At 33.6% G+C, this 24252-nt stretch overlaps 1 protein-coding gene across 1 annotated transcript in view; it reads left to right on the forward strand.

Annotated features, from left to right (window-relative positions):
- LOC106867248 (coiled-coil domain-containing protein 39) overlaps positions 1-24252 on the forward strand; it is a 798380-nt gene that overhangs the window by 411368 nt on the left and 362760 nt on the right. The window contains exon 17 of the mRNA XM_089366422.1: positions 20712-20818. Coding sequence (XP_089222548.1) covers positions 20712-20818 — 107 coding nt within the window. The remainder of the gene's footprint in view (positions 1-20711; positions 20819-24252) is intronic.

Raw genomic sequence — 24252 nt, forward strand, 5'->3', positions numbered from 1 at the left:
ATATATATATATATATATATATATATATATATATATATATATATATATATATATATATATATATATATATATATATATATAAATATATCAAAGGGAAAATGTAATCATTTAGGTTGAAAGTTCTTCATTAAATTACCATGTCAGGAAAGGGAATATCAAACAGTTCTTTTAATATGGTTGTTGTTGTTGTTGTTGTTTTGAAATTCTACTTTGAAGTTTGAAGATAAGAATTTGTTATTGACATCTACACACCAACTTACATACACACCCACATATATATACACCCACCCACCCACATACACACACATACATGTATTTATATGAAGATTCATAGTCATGCACACATATGAATATGTATACATAAACAGACAGTTACATATGCATGTACACACACACACCTGTGTATGTATATATATATGTATATATGTGTGTTGATGTATATATACATTGCATACATATATATCTACACCCACATATAGATTTACATTTATTTAGATCTATAACATTTAGATCTATAACATACACACGCACTTGCATATACACAAACAAATACACACGTACACACAGAATTTGTGTGTTTGTCCCTGTTTGTGTCAAAGAATTTGAATTGTTCAAAGTTTTTAAATGGGGGTCAGCTTATAATGGATTAATATATTGATAATACATAAACCATATCATGTTTGGAAAAAAAGCAACAACATCACTCAACACTGCTGAGTGCCTCACATTTACTAACCTGTCCTGCATTTGTGCTCATATTTGATAAATAACATTTAAAACACTTGATGCTGCCTGCATGCTACTGCACTCCTATGTCCTCTACTTTTCTGTACTCTACAAACTCTATAGCACTGCAATGTTATGTACTCACTTCTGTTTGCTCTGTCCAGTTATGCCTTTCACTCTCCACCACCAAACTGACGTTCACTTCTGACCAGGTTATCCATCTGTGTGTCCCCTACACTGTTTCCACCTCTGCTCACATCTCTAGCCTGATGGTTAATGATTATCACACTCTTTGCATACTCTTGAACTTACCTACTACCTACCCTACCCTCTCTGTTTCTTTATCCTCATTCTCTCTCTTCTATTCACATTATATTTTGAGAGTACGTCCCCCAACTCTCAGTTTTTTTCTCCCTCAACAGCTGGGGGAGCCATGTATCTCCTCTTCATCAATACACCTGTACCTGTTGCTTTACCTTATTTTAATCTCTCATCACCTGACATGAAAACCACCTCCCTCAATACTACACACACACACCTCCATTCAATTGAGGGCTCTTGTTCCACAAGTTACTTCATGTCCTCACTAACGTAGATGTCAATGAAAATGCATCTAAGGCACTTTGTAAATTGGTTGCTATTAGGAATGGCATCCAGCCATAGAAACCATGACAAAGCAGACATTGGAGCTCATGCAATCCTCCAGCAAGTCAGATCCAATAGTGAAACCAATATTAACATTATTGGCAGATGAAGCTGAAGTGGCAGACATGTTGAATCACTTTACACTGCATAATCAATGGCTGTTTTCATTTTGAGTTCAATTCCTACTGAGGTAGACTTTACTCTTCATCTTTCCCAGCTTCAATGAAATAAATTACCAGAGTCTGGTATAAAGTCTGATATTACCATCGAAACCACTTTGCTGCAAATGAAGATATGCAGCTATGTTATAATCAATATTGATAATAATAATAATGGTTTTGTTTTTGAAATTAATTTCTTTCAGATTAATAAAAGAAGAAAGAAAAAAAAACATTATGAGGTTAATAATAATAAAAATAATAGCAAGATGAAAAAAGAACAATGTTATAATATTAATAACAATATTAATAATAATAATAATAATAATAATGATAATAATAATAATAATAATAATGATAATAATAATAATAATAATAATGATAATAATAATAATTGTAATAATAATAATAATAATAATTGTAATAATAATAACGACAGCAACAACAATAATAATAATAACAACAACAATAATATTAATTACAGTAATGAAAATGTCAACAACAACAACAACGATAATGATATTTATTAGATATATAGCCTGTAAACCACTGACACCACCCCTCCATCGAATGGTCTGCTGATGATGTAGCAATGATGGTGGCTGCAGCCTTTTGATTTCTATGTTTCTGTGTACAGCAATGTCTGTGGAGTTCTAAGTTGTACATCTGTGTTTGTGTGTGTATGTGTGTGTGTGTGTGTGTGTGTGTGTGTGTGTGTGTGTGTGTGTGTGTGTGTGTGTGTGTGTGTGTGTGTGTGAGAGAGAGAGAGAGAGAGAGAGAGAGAGAGAGAAAGAGAGAGAGTGAGTGAGAGAGAGAGAGAGAAAGAGAAACGGTATGCATGTGAAGTAATATTAGTATACCGTGGATGCTGGCTGCAATGGAAATATAGGCCAGTATTGCAAAAGAATAATTCTGCAAAAAAATACAAACAAAACATAAAACAAAAAAAAGAAATTGAATCAAAATTCAATTAATTTTCCATTCCTGTAGATAATCCCAGTAGGAACAGAATTAGTGCATAGCTTCATTTGCAGATTAGAATTCTTGTAATAAGACAAATCGGAAAGAATAAATAAAAGAAATATAGAGAAACAATACAAAAAGAAAAGCAAAATATAAAAAAAACAAAACAAAGAGAGAGAAAAAGGAACAAAAACACAACATCAACACAAGAACATATAACTAAATAAATCTGAAGAATAACCAATATCTGGGAAATGGAATATTTTGAAATAAGGCAACAAGGCAGCAAAAGATCGATAGATGTATTTGAAAAATCAAGTATTTGAAATGGATATTTTGGAAACTAATTCTAAGAGAAAGTGAAAAATAAACACAACACGGAAGGGGGTGGGGGTGAAGAAAAAGTCTTTATTAATAAATGTTTCATTATTTTTTTCCATTTATTTAGTCAAAAAATCTCTTCAGTTTTATATTATTCATATGATTGTGTATATAAAGATATATATATATATATATATATATATATATATATATATAGATAGATAAATATACATGCACATGCATATATGCTGGCAATTTGGAAAATGTATATATATATATATATATATATATATATATATATACACACATATAGGTTATTTATGATTACTATGTCTAAAGGAATTATATGTTTTTGTTAATATTTCTGCTAAAGGAATTATATGTTTTTGTTAATATTTCTGCATCACTGAAAAACGGATCTTCTTGGCAATAACGTATCCCATAATCCACTCTGAGCTTTACTTTAATTGCAGTTCTGCATCAGAGAGCGAAGGAACAACTCATCTCTCTTTCTCTTTTACCAAGGGTCCTGATGTATTTTGTTATAGACTCAGGGTAGATTAGCCCCTTCAGAACTTTGATTAATCTGCCGAACGCAATGCTTGTGTGTTCACGTCACTTTAAATCAGTCATTTATTATTTCATTGCTTTTGAGGTTTCGATGATGTGATTGTTCATTTTTTCAAAGGACACTGTAGGATAGTCATGAGAGGCCAGATCTAGCCAGCTTGAACATAAAACTTATAGAATATTTAAATGCTAAAAGGTTATGTAAAAAGAATACCTTATGTGTGGGAGATGGGAAACAACACAATCACTTTCTGCCAACAACTTTATGGAATATTGTTTTTTCTTTAATTCAGATCTTCTCCTTTTTATTCTTATTTATAGTTGGAACTTTGCTGTCTTAATTAATGAGCATGAAGGCACGTGGTTTAGTGGTTAGGGAATTTGGCTCACGTCTGTAAAGTCGTGAGTTCAATACCTGGCAACACATTGTGTGTGTGTGTGTACTAACCACATGGTTCTGGGTTCAGTCCCACTGCGTGGCATCTTGGGCAAGTGTCTTCTACTATAGCCTCGGGCCGACCAAAGCCTTGTGAGTGGATTTGGTAGACGGAAACTGAAAGAAGCCCGTCGTATATATGTATATATATGTATATATGTGCGTGTGTTTGTGTGTCTGTGTTTGTCCCCCTAGCATTGCTTGACAACCGATGCTGGTGTGTTTATGTCCCCGTCACTTAGCGGTTCGGCAAAAGAGACCGATAGAATAAGTACTAGGCTTACAAAGAATAAGTCCCGGGGTCGATATGCTCGACTAAAGGCGGTACTCCAGCATGGCCGCAGTCAAAATGACTGAAACAAGTAAAAGAGTAAAAGAGAGAGTTGTATATACCAATATAATGCAGGTTTTTTTTAGTTACATTTGGCAACATTTTATGCCTCCTTTTTGGGGTGACAACTTGATGTATTGGTGAACAACGGACAGCATTGGAGAGCATAAAGATTGCAATTGTAGTTGAGAAAAAGCTAATTGACATGGATGGCTGGAAACTAGGGAAATATCGGAAAATAGTTACTTCTGTCATGATGATTCATGCTGTGTGTCAAAGCGCTGACATCATGACTGCTGCTCAATGTACTGTGAACACTTTAAAGATTGTAAGATGTGAAATGACCAGCAAGAAGGAACATGGCGAGCGTTTTAACTGTGTCCAAATGCCCAATATCTTTGAATAGGGCCTGAAGCTCAATCCAGAGAGCTATGTGAAAGTGCTGGAGACTGTGGTCAAACTCTGACTGGATAAGACTACTGCTGGAAGATTGTATCTTTGGCATATCTCTGGAAAGAGTCAGAGGTGGCTGTCAGAGAATTTCTATGACTTCAATTTCTGGCCTCTTCATTCATTCTCCCATTTGTAATTATGTGGATTACTTATGTGTAGGCTGCAATTGAAAAAAAAGACACCAACCGCTGTGCTTGTAACACAAAGATCAAGCTGGTAGCCCAAATCATAGAAATGTTTGAATATCTTCCTAGTAATACAGCAAGGAATGCATGTGCCAGTATCTGAACTGTCTTGAGACCAGGATGGTATGTGAGGGCAGCTATTTTCAGTAAACTGTTATCTTCCAACCATAATGGAGTTGATGGTTTTTGATTCTCTTTTTTAAAATATTTTATTTGAATAAGACGTTGTGTTTTCTGTTGTGTCTGGGGAGAGTTATTTTCTTATCGTGCCTTAAAATTTAACACATTCACTGTTAAAATTTCCACTTATTATCTTTATTTTCCTAAAATTTTCGTTGTGTCTTGCAACCTTTTCAATAGTCTTGACTAAGGTTGCAAGACGCAACGAAAATTTTAGGAAAATAAAAATAATAAGTGAAAATTTTAACGGTGAGTGTGTTAAATTTTAAGGCACGATAAGAAAATGACTCTCCCCAGACACAACAGAATATGCTTCAACACACGAAATCACATAAAAAATCTTGCAAACCAAATCCAAAAGCGTTGTGTTTTCTTTTCCTCTTATGGAAACTGTTAAACACAACCCGAACAGTTGCGTTTGTGTGTGTGTGTGTGTGTATTGCCTTATAGGAGTCTTGTATCTGGTAAATCCTTAATGTTAAGTCAAGTCTACCTACTACATGAGGATGGAATCTAAAGTCTTGAATTTGGACATGAAATACTGCTCTGTTCTAGAGAAAGTAAATGTGAAGATTTATTTGTACATAATTTCATGCAGAGAAAAAATATTCTTTAACAGAGAAATTGAAGTTATATATTCAGAGATAGGAAAACAAAAAAAGCTAACATTAGAGAAACACATAATGAGGAAAGTAAAGTAGAAGGACAGGAAGAAAAAAGACGAAGAAGAAAAGAAAGGAAAAAAGTATTTTTGAAAGTTAAAATAACAAATGAAATTTACGAACGAAGGTATTGTTTGACTGTGGGGAAAAGTGAATAATTACTTTTGCAATAGACACAGTTTCATAAAATATATCACATATCTCAAAGAGAGAGACACACAAATTCAAAATGGAATTGAATAAAGAAAATGTGTTAAGAAAAAATAAAGACAAGACTTACAAAGCAACCGAGAACCAACGGAATGAAGAGAAAAAGGTAAAAATGGTGGAAGAAAGAATTTGCCAAAATTAGGGAAATAAAATTCTTAAATGTCAAAGTTGAAGGTATTTTTAATTGATTTTGATGGCGATGGGTGTATGTTGTTTTTTCATCTTTTACTTATTCCAGTCACTGTGGCCATACTGGAGCAAAACCTTGTAAGGGTTTAGTTGAATAAGTTGTATTTTGTGTCTGGTACCTACTCGATCTGTATCATTTGCTGAACTGCTAAGTTACAGGGACGTAAGCAAACAACACCTGTTGTTAAGTAATGGGGTGGGGACACACACACACACACACATATGATGAGCTTCTGTGCAGTTTCTATCTACTAGATTCACTCACAAGACTAGTTGACCTGGGGCTATAGCAGCAGACACTTGCTCAAGGTATCATGCAGTGGAACTGAACCTGGAATCCTGTGGTTGCAAAGCCAACTTCTTAACCACACAGCCAGGACTGTTTGGAAATTTTTGAAAATATAAATGTTTGTTTTATATTTTCTGTTGTTTATGCCTGTGTGTGTGTTTGTGTATTCGTACGTGTGTCTGTGTGCTTGTCTGTCCATGTATTCGTCTGTGTGTGTGTGTGTGTGTGTTTGTATGTGTCTCCGTGTATCTGTGTGTGTCTGCCTGTAGGTCCATGTATTCATCTGTGTGTGTGTCCGTGTATCTATGTGTGTGTGTGTGTGCATGTGTGTGTGTGTCTGTATGTCTGTCCATGAATTTGTGTGTGTGTGTTTATACAAGCTTATGCATGTATGTGTGTGTCTGTATGCTTATGTGTGTGTGTTATAACAAGAGTGTGCCTTTGTGTGTGTGTGTGTGTGTGTGTGTGTGTTTGTGTGTGTGTGTGTATTTGGCTGTAATTCATTTCTTAGTGTGTTCTTTGTGTATGTCTGTGTGTATGTTTTTCCATTTGTATTAGTGTGTCTGTCTCACTATTTCTGTATGTATGTTTGCTTGGCTGGTTGTGTATGTATATATGTGTACTGCATATGTGTGTTTATTTTACTTCACTGATGTCATTCTATGTTTGTGTGTGTGTGCATGTGTGCACATTACTTTTTATATTTGTGCGATTGTGTGTGTCTGTATATGTGTTTATGTCATTGTGTGTGCTTGCTTGCAAGAGTGTGTGCATGCGAACATGTTTTTTTTTATTATATTGGTGTAACTACATGTGACTCAGTATCAGAGTGCATATGCATGAATGTGTGTGTGTGTGTGTGTGTGTGTGTGTGTGTGTGTGTGTGTGTGTAAAGAGCTCCTGAAATGATATATTATTCATAAAAAATGGAAACTACCTGAAATAATATTCATTGTTTGCCAGTGGGAAATAATGACTGTGTTTGTACAAATATGATTATAGATGTCTGCAGGTAATTTACGACATATATACACCTATGTGTGATACTTTTATGTGTGTAAGTATGAAAGTTTGAATGCGTATGGGCATGTGTGTATTTGGAAATTATCATATATATCTATACACACAGACGTGTGTGTGTGTGTGTGTGTATGGATATATGTATACAAACATAGCCATATTCATAAAATTTACATTCATATGTTTGTATTTATGCATATCTTAGCTTTTTATATATACATGCATACATAGCCAAGTTTCATTTTGATTTTTCATTATAGACACTCACTCACTCACACACACACACACACGTGTGTATATGTAGAAACACACACACGCGCACACATACATATATACATGTATACATAGAGGGAGAGATATTGATATATATACATATACATATATAAGACAATGATTATAAGATACTGTAATAATTTACAAATACACCCTCACTTATTATATAAGTTTGTGGGTGCATATATATATATATATATATATATATATATATATATATATATATATTGATATATATATATATATATATTGAAATATATATATATATATATATATATATATATATATGCATATATATGTGTGTATGCATGTGCATAACAAATTGTATATATGTATATATATGTGTATTCATATGAACATGTTTATATGTATATATTTGTGTGTATATATTACATAAAATATATATACATACATACGTGAGTCTGTGTATATAAGGATATATATTATATGTATGTTTATACATATGTGTGTGGGTATGTTGGTATATTGCATGACTATTCTACAAGAGAGGTGAACAAGTGCAATGAAGAATGGCAACATAAATCTACTTCACTAAAAAAACACCTTTGAAATGAAGTTTAAATTTTATTTTAATTTCATAAAACGTTGTTCAATGTTGTATTTGTTTATTGATTTATTTATTTATTTATTTATATCCGATATGAAGAAATAAATGAAACAAAAAGCAAACAAAAAATATCAGAAAATGGCTCACACGAAAAAATGGCACAACATATTCAGAAAAACAGAAAAGAATGGGGTATTAAGAAGTACAATTGAAAATGTTTATATGCATACATATATGTATATATACATATATACTTATACATACATGTATGCATATATGTATGTGTAAGGAGTAGACAACCACCATGTATATATATATGTAAAATTACACACACTCACCTACATATATATACATAAATATATACATATTTATACAGATACATGTGTATATCTGAGTGTGTGTGTGTGTGTGCATATATACACACAAACGTACATATAAAAGAATGTATAGATTAAAAATAGAATTTCAATAAATAATATGGAATTGACTAGAAATAAATGAGATAACTGGAATGAAAGAATTCTTGCTGTAAATGTTGGAGAGACATCTTAACACACTCAGCGTCTGAGCTGTTGGAGACTGTCTCAAATTTAAAATACTGCTCTGCTCAACAAGTGTTAACACATGCATGCATCTATCCATTCATCCACCCATACATACATACATACATACATACATACATACATATGTGTGTGTATGATTTAATTATTTATTAGTATGTATACACACACACACACACACACTCATGTATAGTCTGAAAAGGAATCAACAAGTCAGAAAAATATGTCAGTAGAGTGGGATATTAATCAAAGTGTATAGTATTGTAGATCCCTTTTAGTCAAACTTACCAATTTGTTTCATCATCATCATCATCATCATCATCATCATAATCCTTCAACATCCATTTTCCTTGTTGTTATGGGTTGGGCAGTTTGAGCAGAGCTGGGAAGCTGCACCAGGTTTCTGTATGGATATTACATAACTGGATGTAGATAACAGTAGGGTTAAGTAACGTCACATTCTTTTCAGAGCCATATTTTCTCATACCTACCGTCTCTGAAGAGCATGTGAGGCTAATTGACTGATCTTTTGTCTGATATCCAGTTACCAAATAGCCAATGGCTAACCTCATATCGCTGACACTGTTAATTGCTAAGTAATCCTTGCTAAGCCACAAAGAAAGTGTCAGCGATATGAGGTTAGCTGCTATTAGCCCTTTCCACTCTAGTGCTCTTTTAGAATGGTCCTTCACAATCTTCAACTAAGGAACTGAAATATTCTTCCAAAATGGCTTCGACTTTTATTTGATCAGCCCTGATCTTCCCTTGGTCATCTAAAGCAGCTACAAATCACTCTGACTCCAATTTGGTCACATACAAGACACATACAATGGTCTAAGCAGAATCTCAATGGGAGTCCCATTCATTAAAATGATTTCAGGTTAGTTACCTAATTTAGAAAACGTTTATGATTAAAATATGGATCTGTTGATTATTATATTTGCATAGAACAGTAAATTTGCATCAGCTGCAAGTTGCACAAAATCAGCTTTGACAGATTTTTCAGACTTCACCTTCGATATCCACACACTGTGTTTGATCAAATGTCACTTATCCTTGGTCAGCTGCTGCCTGCATTTTGCTAAATGTTATCTACTGACTGCTTTGGCTATACTGTGATGACCTATCATTTCAGTTTGATCAAATGTGACTTTTATTTGTTCAGCTACGACTTTCACACTGTCAAACGTAACTGCTGCATTTTTTTTTTATATTCTGACTTCAATATTGTCACCTACAGCTTTTCTATTTCACCAAATGTGACATCGATTCCTTCAGCTGTAATGTTCACACACAGACATTCAGCTTCCATTCTTTCAGATATGACCTTCAATCAGTATACTGCAGCCTACATTTAAAAATCAACTACAATAATTTACGCAACCAGCAGCAAGCAACATACATTCTAATAACCCCTATCTTAACTTATGGAACTCAAACCCCACTCAGACATTTGAAACCTTCACTCAACCATTTGTGACATTCGTTTAACTGCAATCTTTTACATAACCAATTACAACCTTCACATACAAACTCCAACTTCCATCTCAGCCATTTGCTGCCTTCATACAAATCATTTCAACCTCAATGTTATCCTTTATCAGTTTCCATATTTACAGATTATTTCTGCTAGTTTTAACACCCATTTCCAAATATTACAAATTACAATCCTTATTTCACATCTGTATCATTTTAATCGGATTAATATTAATAAAGTATAATTGTATTGGTGTGAAAATATGTGAAATATGAGGAAGCTGTTTCCATTTGACATTGAATGGAAAACTTATTTGGTCAGTATATGCATTTGAGTTGAGTTTAGTTAGAACCTACTGTTGTTTTTAAAATTGGAATGTGCAGTCTTGGGCAATCTATTCCTATTAATGTCATTGTTAGAAGAAATTGGTGAAAATTGCTGAGAATGTGGTCAATTTGGGAGATGTCATTCCAGAAAGGGATACCTGTGTGTGAATAATGTAACATGTTGAACTGTCAAATGACAAAGTAGAATGAAGGAGAGTGAGAGGGGGAGAGAGATAGAGAGAGATAAAGAAATAGGGAGGAGGAGGCGGAAGTGGTGAAAAGTTCATATGCTGTAGCGGTTGTCATAGAAATGATGTGTTTCTCTGTAAATTGCTTGCTCTCTGTTAATATCTATTTAACACTATAGTAGAACCAAATAGTATGTAGACGGCTTTGGTCAGTTTCTAACTGTTTCCATTGCCTTTTTTGGGGTATTTGTTTTAATCCCAGGTCAGCTCTAATTGAGGTTACCAGTGGAATCAAGTACATTCCAACCATGACCTATCTAAAGTCTCTAACTCTCATCAGTTTTGAGATCATACTGAGGAGTGTAAGAGAACAAAATTAATTGCAGTTATTAATATTTCTTACTGTGACCCAGTAATTCCCTTGGGGTCATGTGCAAATGTAAGTGTGCAAATGGAATTGGACATTCATTGGCTGTTGTGGTTGTCATGCAGTGTGTGGTGAGCCTGTGGTAGAATCAGACCAATGTCTTGTAAGTGGATGCTTGAATGTCGAGGCAGAAAATCATAGCTATTGCTATCCAGCCGTCATGTCATCCGTTTTGAAAATAAGTTGGTGAGGTTGCAGAATCGTTTGCATGTTGGGCAAAATTCATGGAAGTATTTCGTCTGTCTTTATGGTCTGAGTTCAAATTCTGTTGATGTAAACTTTGCTTTTCATCCTATCGGGTTGACTGCAACCCTCTCAAGCTGAGCATCTTTAATCTTACAGGCTTTTAGATGCTGGGGCCACATAAAAAGCACCCGTGGTGGTGCTGTGTGAAATCACCCAGTACACTCTTGATGTGGTTGGCATTAAGAAGGACATCCAGCAGTTAAAAATCATGCCGAAACTGAAATGGATCCTGAGCAGCTCTTCAGCCAATCAGCTTCTGTCAAACGGTCCAACCCATGCCAACATGGAAAACGAATGTTACATGATGATGATGATGCTGTAATTGATTTGCCTCTCTCCCCAAATTATTGTCCTTGTGCCAAAATTTGGAATCAATACAATGAATGAAAATGTCTCTGAGTCAGGATCACTATTTCTTCACATTGAGAAGTCAGTTGTTTCTGAGAGGACCTTTTGGAGGAGGTGTCTAAAGACTCTTACCTAGACAACACTCCCCGGAATAGTGGGCAGCATAAATGGTCATATGGATAAAAAAAATATTTTTATTTCAAAACCTGGAAACAGTCAGTTTTTGATTTGTCTTATGAATAGGAATTTGACTGAATAATTGCTGAGAAGGAAACATAATAAAGGATTGAATTGATTTCTGTGTGTGAGTGATATGTTGGGCATTGACATATGCAAAGTTGAATCTCAGAATCAATGTGGATGATATGAAAAGGCAGCGTAATGTGAAATGAGAGTGCATACCATAAGACATTGTTTCACTTCTCTAGCATTTAGCACTCACTCATTACCAATGCTACAAAGCCAATTGTTATTGGGACAGGTTCATAGATTATTCTGGAAACTTTATTATATAACTGAAACTCATTCTATAGAATTCAGGAAAGATCAAGGCAAAAGGGCAAAGTTAACATGGCAAACAATTTATTATGGTATACTCAGAGAAGAAAGGGAAGCATCCCCGATATCTTGCACAGTATTTGAAGCTGTTGGCAGGGCGATCTACCTCAAAGAATGCTTACTGCATATTGGTCCTCTTCCAAGGCGTTCATGAGCCAAATTGACTCAAAACAGCTGATGGAATAAGTAATCCCACTCCAACACCTGTACACTCAATCCAAAGAGTTTCTCTACTGTGTTCCTTTAATGAAATTTCACTTCAAAGGTTCTACTTATCTCTATGCTATGGTTAGAAACACGTACACATGATTATGAACATGAAATAACACCTAGGCTTGTGCATTATCTACCTGTTGTGGAAAGAATTATATACCTGTACACATCTGAATTTTGGACAATAATGATGAAGAAATTCATGTTTAGTCATATCTTACATCACTGCTACTATTTAAGGTAGTTTAATCATCATCATCATCATTGATTTAATGTCCAGTTTTCTATACTTGTATGGGTCAGATGGAGTTTACTGAGGCAGATTTTCTACCACTCGATGCCCTCCCCGTCACCAACAGTTACCCCTTGCCTAGGAAAGGAATATCACCCCCACTCCTATGGTTAGGGATGATGTTTTTGTAGAATATTTTAAATGAATAGCATTGATTTACAATATTCATACCATGTGAAGATTAGGAGACACAAACACACACACACACATGCACACGCACATGAAATCTGCTGTTTTACAATAGACATTCATACATACCAAAAGAGTCGTACGTAAAGTGAAAAAAAAAAGCAGAGGCCTTCAAATGATGAAGCAAGGGAAGACAACTACTACACGTAAGGCAGAAGAATTGTGTTAAGTATCAATATGAAGGCTGGTTTATTTTGAAGGCATCATTAAACTGAATTTCAAAACAAATCTGTTTGATAGTCACAAGCAATTCTTCAACATTATCAGAAAATGTTTGCATCATTCTACAGAAACTGGACCTAATTATTGCTTTGAAAAATGACCATAGCTGTAGCTAATGATTGCTTCCAATTCCACCTTTGTTTTCATATTCTTCTGTCCCCTACACCCCCATATTGTCATTCTTGCTGCTACTAATGGTAAAAGTGGCAAAAATATATAATAAAAATGTTTAATCATTAGAATATTAATTATTCCAATAGATGTTCAATTTGCTGCTACAGACAGCCAGCGGTTCCACTTCATATTCTCAAGGGGAGGAGATGAAAGAATAATAATACAATAATCAATAACAGATAAATACAATGTTCAAATTCATATTATTATTATTAGTTTTTTTTCCCTTCACTTATATTCTAATTATTATTTTTGTTATTTTTTTTTTCAATTTAAACCAGAAAATTTCAAAGTAAAATAAAGTTTATCTTATTTCATTGATCTTGTAACAATAATTTTTTTGGGTTCTTTATTTTTTTGCTGTTAGTTTTGGCCATTGTGTTTACGTGTGAGTTTTTTTTTTGGTTTCATGTTTTATTTTATTTTATTTTTCTTGTAAGTCCATTATCATATTACTTTCAATAGTTTTCGTTTTTTAAATTTTTATTTTCATTTAATATATAAATTTAATTAATTAAATCTCTATCTGTATACATCTATTTGAAAAATTTATTAAAATGATTCAGAAATTAAGATTTTTATAAAGTAGATTTTTTGAATGAAAAAAATTAGTACTGTCATGAAATAAAAACAAAATGAAAAGAAAAAATGTAACCAATCAAAATGGCATCAAATGTAACTGGTGCTCTATCAATATTTTCATAGAATTTCATGACTTACAACACCAATAAAGCCTCAACATGGTTATGCAACCTGCCAGAAATACCAGTCAAATTTCATACCAAATCAGATCATATAATTAAAACACTAAGGAAATATAGAATAGGGCAGAGACAGAATATTGAAGTCTACTGTTAGACATATTTCTCTTTTCGTTTATGTTCATACTATTAACTCATTGTTACTGCTACACAAAGATGACGAGCTGGCAGAAACGTTAGCATGCCGGGCAAAATGTTTAGCAGTATTTCGTTTGTCTTTATGTTCAGAGTTCAAATACTCCCGAGGTCAACTTTGCCTTTCATCCTTTTGGGGTTGATAAATTAAGTACCAGTTGTGTACTGGGGCTGATCTAATCAACTGGCCCCTCTCCCCCCCAAATTTCGGGCCTTGTGCTTAGAGTAGAAAAGGTTATTACTGCAACATAGACTGACACTAATTAGGTGCTTTAATAAATTAAACACCCGTATTTGTAAGGCATGGTGGGAGGGCAAGTGCAACATGAAGTAAAATGTAATGAACTGCCTGGGCTGAGAATTGAACCCACGACATTCTAAAAGACCAGTTGCCTAAACACTAAGACATGAGCCTTTTCAGCACTTGGTAAATTATTTCTGAGATGAAAGAAAAAAAAATTACAAGCAGAATGGGTAAATTGGTATTAACTTTGACCATGGGGCTATTCATATAAGCAAAATATTCCATGTTAGAAAGGAGAGGGTTATTGTAAGAATACCTTAGTAATTGAGTGAATAAGAGAGGAGGAGGAAGTGGAGGGTTTTCATGTGGTTGCCAGATACTAGGAATATTTCGAAAATATTATAAAATTTAGCAAAAAGTTGATTATCAGAGATTTTGTGAGTCATTGACATAAAAATTTAACATGAAATACAGACACCCATAAAAACATATGCACACACACAGATGCATGTGTACATATACATACATACATACATACATACATACATACATACATACATACATACATATATGTATGTATATATATATATACATGTGTATATATATATATATATATATATATATATATATAAATAAATGTATATAAATGTATATACACACAAGCACACACACACACACACGCATGCATATATGTCTGTGTAATATATTGTAGAATAACATGCTATATGAGTGTGTGTTCACATACATAAACTTGTAAACACATCTAAAAATAAATATACAAGCGCTTGCCATTGTCTCTCACTCCTTTCTCATTCTCTTCCTCTTTACATTTCTCATTCTATATATGTGTGTAACTGTCTGTGTGAATGTGTTTGTGAGTGTGTAGTGTGACACATCCAGGCAAGTATTCATGTTAGGCAATAAATTTCCACAACTACATTTTCGACAGAAACTTTATCATCAAAAACAACCAATCAGAAGCTGGATTCTTTGGTCCAATAGATCAGATTGTTGCAGTTCAGAGTTCAAACAACTTAAGGATCAATTTTGACTGTTAGCCCTCCAGTAACAATGAAGTCAGAAAGTAAAGAAATAAACATACAGATTATGTATTGAGTTGTTTCATTTTATTACCCACCAGCCTTGCCTCCATTTTGTTTGAGTGGGATTCACCCCTTCCCTCCTTACTTTACCAAAATAATTTTGTTGAAGATGCGCATTCCCTTAGCAAATTGATTGAGTGGATTATAAACTCTTCTTATCCCAGATTCTCTCAGTTTACCATATTACTTCCCTTCTCTATAAATATTTGATATTTATGTTTTGCTAAAAGAAAACCCAAAAAATCAATGTATTGATTATTGATACAGTGAGGCAGCAGCCAGATTCTTTGGTCCGTACATATTGCTATACTGCACATCAAAGTTCAAATGCCTTAATGGACAATTTTGACTGTTAATTCTCCAGGGTCAATAAAGTCTCAAGATGGAAAGTAATAAATGTATTAATAATTGAGTTGAATATGCTCAACAGATGGCTCAGTGGAATATACTCCTTACCAGGATAATTCTCTTGAAGATACTCATTCCTTTACCAAATTGATTGAGAAGAATATACACTCTTCTTACCATGAATTGTCTCAGTTTACCATATTCCTTCACTTCTCACTAAATATTTGATATTTCTGATATGCTAAAAAAAAAACAATAAATCAAAGTATTGATTATTGATATTATATGGCTTTTCATTGTAAAAATAATTCAGGAACAAAAAAGAGAAAGACAAAGTCATATGTTGAAGCGTAAATAGTCTTGAAATGCAAAGGTTTTCCATGCTATTTCATGTTCTTTATTTGTTTTTTTATTTGTTTTTTTCATTTATTGAATTTTGTTTTTACTCTTTTATTCGAACATAAATTTATTAATGTCAGCTACAATATTTAATGAAATGCTTGAATGCAATTCAAGTATTGTTAAATATTAATGATTATGATCTTTCAAATTAAGAAACGGCTCACATGGTTGTTGATGACTGTTATATCGGTGATAAAACTTAGAAGCTTGTTGATGTTTAATCTTGCGAAGAACAATGCAGATTTAGGCGAGCAAAACATCGACGAATATTATAAAAGAGAAATACTAAGACATTTGATGCTGGTGCCAGCATCTGATGTACAACAATGGAAATTGTAAATTCTTTATAAACGAATTTATAATGTTAAATGTCTTTTATCTCTAAAAACAAAATAATGTACTTTTTTTCTTCTTCATATAAAAGCAAAGGAAAGCTTTGAAACAAAACTTTTAACAAATTGTTTGCATATTTTATTCCCGATCATTCTAGAATTACAAAATCAAAACATGTAGCAGTGCATGTTTCCTTTCTTTCTTTCTTTGTCTTTTTGCTTTATTTAATTCAAGAATAAAAAAGAAAAAAATAAACAGTAAAGTGCAAATGAAATGAAAAAATTTTTTTTAATTTCCTGAAATTACTTTTATTTTCATTTGCTATAATATGCATTTTTTGAAGAAAATCTCGACTATCATGCTTTCGAGTCATGATTGCTTTACACTGTAATATTCATAGACATGTATTGTTTGATTAACTTTGGTTTAATCTTGGCAAGTAATAGACACTACTGGATACCAATACAATTGGGGAGAGATAGTCACTCTTTCTCCATGTGCCTCAAACACTCTACAAAGCTACCAAGTTGTATGTATATATGCGTACATACATTTACATTATAAATGCTATTATACGCTTATATATATATGTGTCTGTGTGTGTATATGTATATATATATATATATATATATATATATATATATATATATATATAAGGGAAATTATAGAAGAAATACATCTAGACAATCAATACAAATTCCAAAGCATAATTTAAAACACACAATGAAATAAAATATACATTTAAATTTATAAATCAGGTAAATTCCTTTACCCGAATTCACCCGAATCTGTATATATTTATTTAATCTACTAATTTATCCATAAATTTTCAAAGTTTGGACTCTCATCTGACATTTCGTATAAACATCAAATTCTTCATCGATTTGAACAGTTCCTTCTGGAAGCCCTTACCTCGAATTTTTGTCTCTTTATTTGTCACTATGGATATCCTTGTTGCTTATTTTGATTCTAATCACCATATTTTGAAATTGTATGGATAATACTGCACTAAATTCTGGTGCCTCAACTTAAGTACCATTTTCGTCTGAATCTAAATTATATATATATAAATTAAATTTAAGTAAATACTTAATAAATAAATAAATAATTCTACAGCTGGATACACTTCCTGTCACCGACCCTCACCTGTTTCCAAACATGGTAATAATTCTCTTTTGCGGAGCATGTTTTCATAAAACTTTGTAAAAGAAAGAAACTGCTCATGTAATGGTGATGCTTGTTTTCGTTCATTATGTGATGTCAAACACACACTCACAAATGCACGCACGCACACACACACACACACACACACACAAACATACACACACACACACACACATGTACACACACACATACACACATGTTTGCATACACATATAGAACAAACTTCTTTAAGTTTCCACTTACCATAACATATGTGTGTTCAGTATTATTTCAAGTAAAAGTGAAATAACTTAAGAATTATACAGAATTTAATTATATATTCAAAAAAATGTTTAGGAAAATCAATCTTCACTACATCTCTAAAACCAAATATCAATACCATCTACAAGACAACGTGTCTAATTCCAGTTCAATTATAAGGCAAGAAATGACCTTATTATCGAAAATTGAAGCAGAAGAACAGAAAAATCTAAACAATAATGAGAAACATTGATTCACACACGCACATGCAAACATATATATATATATATGGAAGAATGTGTTCGTGTGTGTGTGTGTGTGTGTATCTTTAAATATATCACCCTATCAGAAGGCTGGAAGCCATAGAGAATCTTCACATAATCCATTAATTGGATTAAAGGGGATTTATTAAAATAATAGAAAGTTTAGCTAATTATGGGTTTTCAATAGTGTAAACTTCTTTTCTATTTTGTCAAATCTGTTAAATATCTGTGGAATCATAGATACACATTCCTCAAGTATTTTTATTTTTTCCCTTTGAGAATGATGGGAAATTCTAAGACAAAACTAAACCTAATGATTATCAATGCATATACACACACACACACACACATATATACACACACACACACATATAAACGTACAAATGAATACATGCCTCTGTGTGTGTGTGTGTGTGTGTGTGTGTGTGTGTATAAAACTATGAAGACATGTATTCTCTTCGTATTCTGTATTTTTTATGCTCTATGTATATATATATATATATATATATATATATATATATATATATATATATATATATGCACACACACACATATGTATGTTTATCTTTCTGGATATATATATATATGTGTGTATAAATATATGTCAGGCTTAATTGTGTTTATCTACATCACTACCTATCCCTCTCTCTTTTTATATGTGTATATATATATATATATATATATACATATAAATATATAGATATTAAGTGAGAGAGAGAGATATACATATGTACATATATATTATATATATATATATATATATATATATATATATATATATATATATATATATATATATAGCTTGAAAAATATTCATAACTTGAGAAATACACACACACACACACACACACACACACACATGTATATAGGGTGAGAAAGAACAATGGAAGTACACAGTTAGCACAAAGAAACAAAAGAGAATTAGACAGGAAATATGAGAGGAAAGCACAAAACCTCCATCAACCTAAATGTGTTCAATCTCTTGATCAGTTCTCCACTGATTTTCATAAAAAATGTCTACAATATCATCCAGTCCAGTTGTGATGAGATCAACATCAATTTGCCAAGCTATAGATGTACAGATATTCAATATTGAATGAAGACTGGACATATGACAAAAGATGAATATATGAAGACCATAAAAGAAGTATATAAAACACAGCTAATTGGAGTCTACATACATACATACATACATGCATACATACACACACACACACACACATATATATATATATATATATATATATATATATATATATATATATATATATATATATATATACATACACATTCCTACTTAGATAAATAGATGATAGAATCTGCAGTCGAAGACAAGGTATGAGTGTTCAGGTTCTGTTAAATGATTTGTAAAAATAATTTGTTTATAGCAATCGACTGCATGTGCTGTGTGTTGGTGCATTCTCTCAATCAAATTGACATTGCTTGAACAGATACACAGTGCATCACACATTGGGTGTTGAAGTGATTGTAGAGCAGCCTGAGATGAAGAGTTTTGCTCAAGAACACAGTGTAGTACCTGGTCCAGGTATTAAAATTACAATCTACCAGGCATAAGTGTGACACCCTAATCACTGGGCCATGCAGTCACACTGATAAATACATATAGATACATATATAAACACACACACTCATGCACACACACACACACATATATATATATAAATGTATGAGCTAACTTTTTTCGTTTAATTTTACCCTCTGCCTTAGTGAAGGCAGAGGTATTATTTTCAGTCATGTTCGTCTGTTTGTCTGTTTGTCCATGGATAAGATATCTCAAGAACTGCTGGATGGATTTAGATGGAGCTATTGGGGATGTTTGGCCTCGTGACTGACATAGACTGATTAGATTTGGGGATTGATCTGATACTGGACAAGGATTCTGGATTATTTTTTCTGTTTTCTTTTCCTTAATTTTTGAGAGCAGTCAGGTTCATTTTTAGTATTCTCGTTTGTGAGACCAGTCGAATTTATTTCAGATATTCTCATTTTAGAAATCATCTCTGGCTAATCGTTGGGAGAACGTTGATGTTGCTTTGGTGGAGGTTCACGCTCTCTGAGTGCTCTTGTTTTATATTAGTTTTCATTTTGTATTCTTGGTCTGTTCTGATGCCAAACTAAAATTTGGGTGCACTGAGATAATTTTTTAATTTTGTTGATTAATTTACTGAAATGAAGGTCTTTGGTCACTTTGCTGCTGTGTCTTGCCTTGCAAGTTTTATCTGTTGTTCGTAGAAATTTTGGTCATTTTTTTTTTTTGGTTGCATTACAACTCTACCTTTTTTGTTTTCTTGTTTCCAGCTCATGAAATGGAAGAAAAGAAAACTCTGGATGACAAATTGCATGCTGTCCAAGATGAGCTTCGTCTGAAAAGGCGCCAATGTAAAGAACTCAATGAAGATTTGGAAGTAAGTTTGTTTATATAAATGAAAATAGATGACATTATAGTGAAATCATAGAAGTATGTTTAACTATTTCATTTCACATAAAGATTCCCCTGTTGGTTCTCTGATAAATGTTAATCAATTAGGATTCAGTACTAGTCCCAAATTGAGAAAATCTATAACAGAATACACTAAATCCTGAATTGTTCCAGACAAGAACATTTATTATTTAGAACAACACAACGTTTGGGTTTCTGTTAGGTTTCTCTTTCTAGGAGATGGAATGATCCAAGACAAGTCCCCTGTTAGCTTGTGGACTTGGCTGAGTGTTTTTACAATTTAAGTTTTTCCAATTCCAACATCCAGGTGATTTCTGTTTTTGATACATAATATTTCAAAGGCTACGTTATTTAATGTGCACTTTCTTGTTGTTCTAATTGAGCAGAGGCCCTTAATCAAACAACTTCTAGCTATTTCCATCACATCTTTGTAAGTGTGTGTGTGTGTGTGTGCATACATCTACATTGTCCAATGAAAAGATGCAAGGGTGTCAGTGTGGTTAAGAAGGTTGCTTCCCACCTGCATGGTTTTCAGTTCAGTTTGACCATATGGCAACTTGGGCAGATGTTTTCTGCTGTAGCCTAGGGCCAACCAAGGCCTTGTTAGTGGATTTGATAGACAGACGAAACTGAAAGAAGCCCATCTTATATGCATATGTGTGCATACTTGTGTCCTAATTGTGTCTTGGTGTGATTGTTGTAAATGAGTGTCACTGTTATACAAGTAGTGTGCAGACATTAAAAAATGATTCTGTGGAAACATGTTTAGCCATGAGGAGATTATTACCTTGCTTGGAAAGAGGTGAGGGTTGGCAACAGGAAGACTATCTGGTCATACAAGCTGTATCTCAATAAATGCTGTCCAACCCATGCAAGCATGGAAAAGTAGACATTAAAATGATAATAATGATGATGCATAATCCAATGTCTCCATCCATCTATTTTTTAAGGTTTTAAAGCAAGATTTTGTGGGCAGGAAGCTGTTTTTACTTGCAGGTCAAGCAATGAACCACACCGATGCTGCCCAGTTAGTTTGTGTGCCCTTCATTTATCTAAAGTGCTACTCTGTGATTTGAAGGATATTCAGCTATTACTACTGGCAGGTCAAACACCAATACTTATTTTTCTAGAAAGATAAAAGTGCCGCCTGATCGGTCCTGTGCCAGTGACACGTAAAAAGCACCATTCGAGCATGATCATTGCCAGTGCTGCCTGACTGGTTCCATGCCGGTAGCACATAAAAAGCACCATTTGAGCATGGTCGATGACAGTAGTGCCTGACTGGCCCTCATGCTGGTGGCACATAAAATGCACCCACTATACTATCGGGGTGGTTGGCATTAGGAAAGGCATCCAGGTGTAGAAACTTAGCCAGATCATATTGGAGCCTGGTGCAGCCTTCTGGCTTGTCAGCCCACAGTCAAACAGTCCAACCCATGCCAGCATGGAAAGTGAATGTTAAACAGCGACGATGATGACCTCTTTTAACTATTTAATAAAAAAATATTTACCATTCCATTAGATGTACTTCATTGATCCCAAACCAGGAATGACCCTTTAAATGGTCACCCATGTTGTTAGAAAATAGCAGCCAATCTCTCTTGAATCATAATCCATTGTCTGAATATGGGAAGGACACACATTAGATAATGTAATCATAGGTTCCCATTAAAACAATGAGACAATTAATGACTGGAGTGTTTTTGATGATTGTGTTACACAATCACAGTTGATTTAGTTACTAAAAACAAGAAAACCAAAAATCACTAACTTCATTGATTCAATTAAAACGAATTAATGTTATTATCCCAAATTCATCTGCAACTATAATAAATATTGTGTTTAATTTTGAAATAATTATCCTTGTTATTTAGTCATTAATCATCCTCCCTGATTGTGACTGAGCAGACCTGTGATTAAAGATGTTTACACATGAACTTCCAGTCTCGTTTCTTAATTTAAAAAGAAGTTTTTAGGTTGTTTGAACATCCTGCATAATAATAATAATTCCCAATGCATTATTTCTTATTCAAGACATTTATGTATGATTTGAGGGACATTTAACTGCTAATTTTAGGAGGACCAGTTACTGGATAGAAGTCATTTAAATGCTTTTTCTTTTTTCTGTTTTATTTTTTTGCTTTGATGTGTCAAGAGGGCAGCTCAGTGACTTCTTTTCTAACTCCATATTTCCTGCTGCTATGTTAACCAATTTGTCATTATCTCGCAGCGATTATTCAATAATTCATTGAAACATCCTGCCACTGAACACTGATGGAAACTCTAAGACTGTTAAGGGTTTGCTGAGGTTGATATAGCTTCTTATTTTTTTTTTTGTTTTAGAGGATGCCATTAAAGATATGAGAAGCAGAATGGATAATAAAGAAAGATGGATTGGATAGCAATAAAATGTATTTTACCATTTCATGGCATCTCTTTGTACTCTTAGTTCTAATTCTCTGAAACTGACATTACCCTGCTCCCTTCTTGGGATAATACAAATATGAGTTCTGGTCAAATGATTATCTATAAAGCCTGTCTGCACATTTGTAGGCTTGTTCCTGTGTTATGGATCCTCATTTTAGATGGAAATAGGGTTGATGGGTATGGAATGATCACTAGAGTCATATCATCCTCATGGTTTAACATCCATTTTCGATGCTGCTTAGATGTACCCATGCTGGTGCTGCATAAACACACCTGGTACACCATGCTAAGTGGTTGGCACTAGGAAGGGCGTCCAGCCATAGAAACCATGCCACAACAGACAGTTGGAGTCTGGACAGCTCTCTACTAGCCAGCTCCACGTGAAACCGTCCAACCTGTGCCAGCATGGAGACTGGACATTGAACAATGATGATGACTAAGTTTTAGGTGGTCATAACTGTAACCCATTTTGACCAATTAAAAACACAAAAAGGAGGAAACATTAGATGATGTAGTGCTAGATATACTATATTCCATTAGAAAAAGAATACAGGATGGTCATGGATGGATCAGCTTGGACCATAAGTCTGGTCATAGAGAAATGATCTGAATTAAACAACAACAAGCCATCAAAGAAGCATCTGTGTAGTTACATGACCTGCAAGACAAAATAGACAAATCTCCCTCTAACCACCCTCGGCCAGTTTTTAAGATACATTGAATATTGTTTCCAAAAGTACACTGCAGTCGATAAAAGGTATCAAGCTATTGCCAAATTGTCTGCCTTCGATCATAGAATCTACTCAGTTTTAGATGACCTGGGGTTAAACAAGAACAGTACCACCAAGAAATAGAAACAATCCAGAAATACACACAAAAAGACCTCATGAATTCTTGTTGCTGTTGTTGTTGTTGTTGGTGGTGGTAGTGGTAGTGGTAGCATGATGATTATTTTGGTAGTGTGACAGTGGT

The sequence above is a fragment of the Octopus bimaculoides genome, chromosome 19, assembly GCF_046866305.1.
Source record: "Octopus bimaculoides isolate indiv1 chromosome 19, ASM4686630v1, whole genome shotgun sequence".
Classification (NCBI taxonomy): domain Eukaryota; kingdom Metazoa; phylum Mollusca; class Cephalopoda; order Octopoda; family Octopodidae; genus Octopus; species Octopus bimaculoides.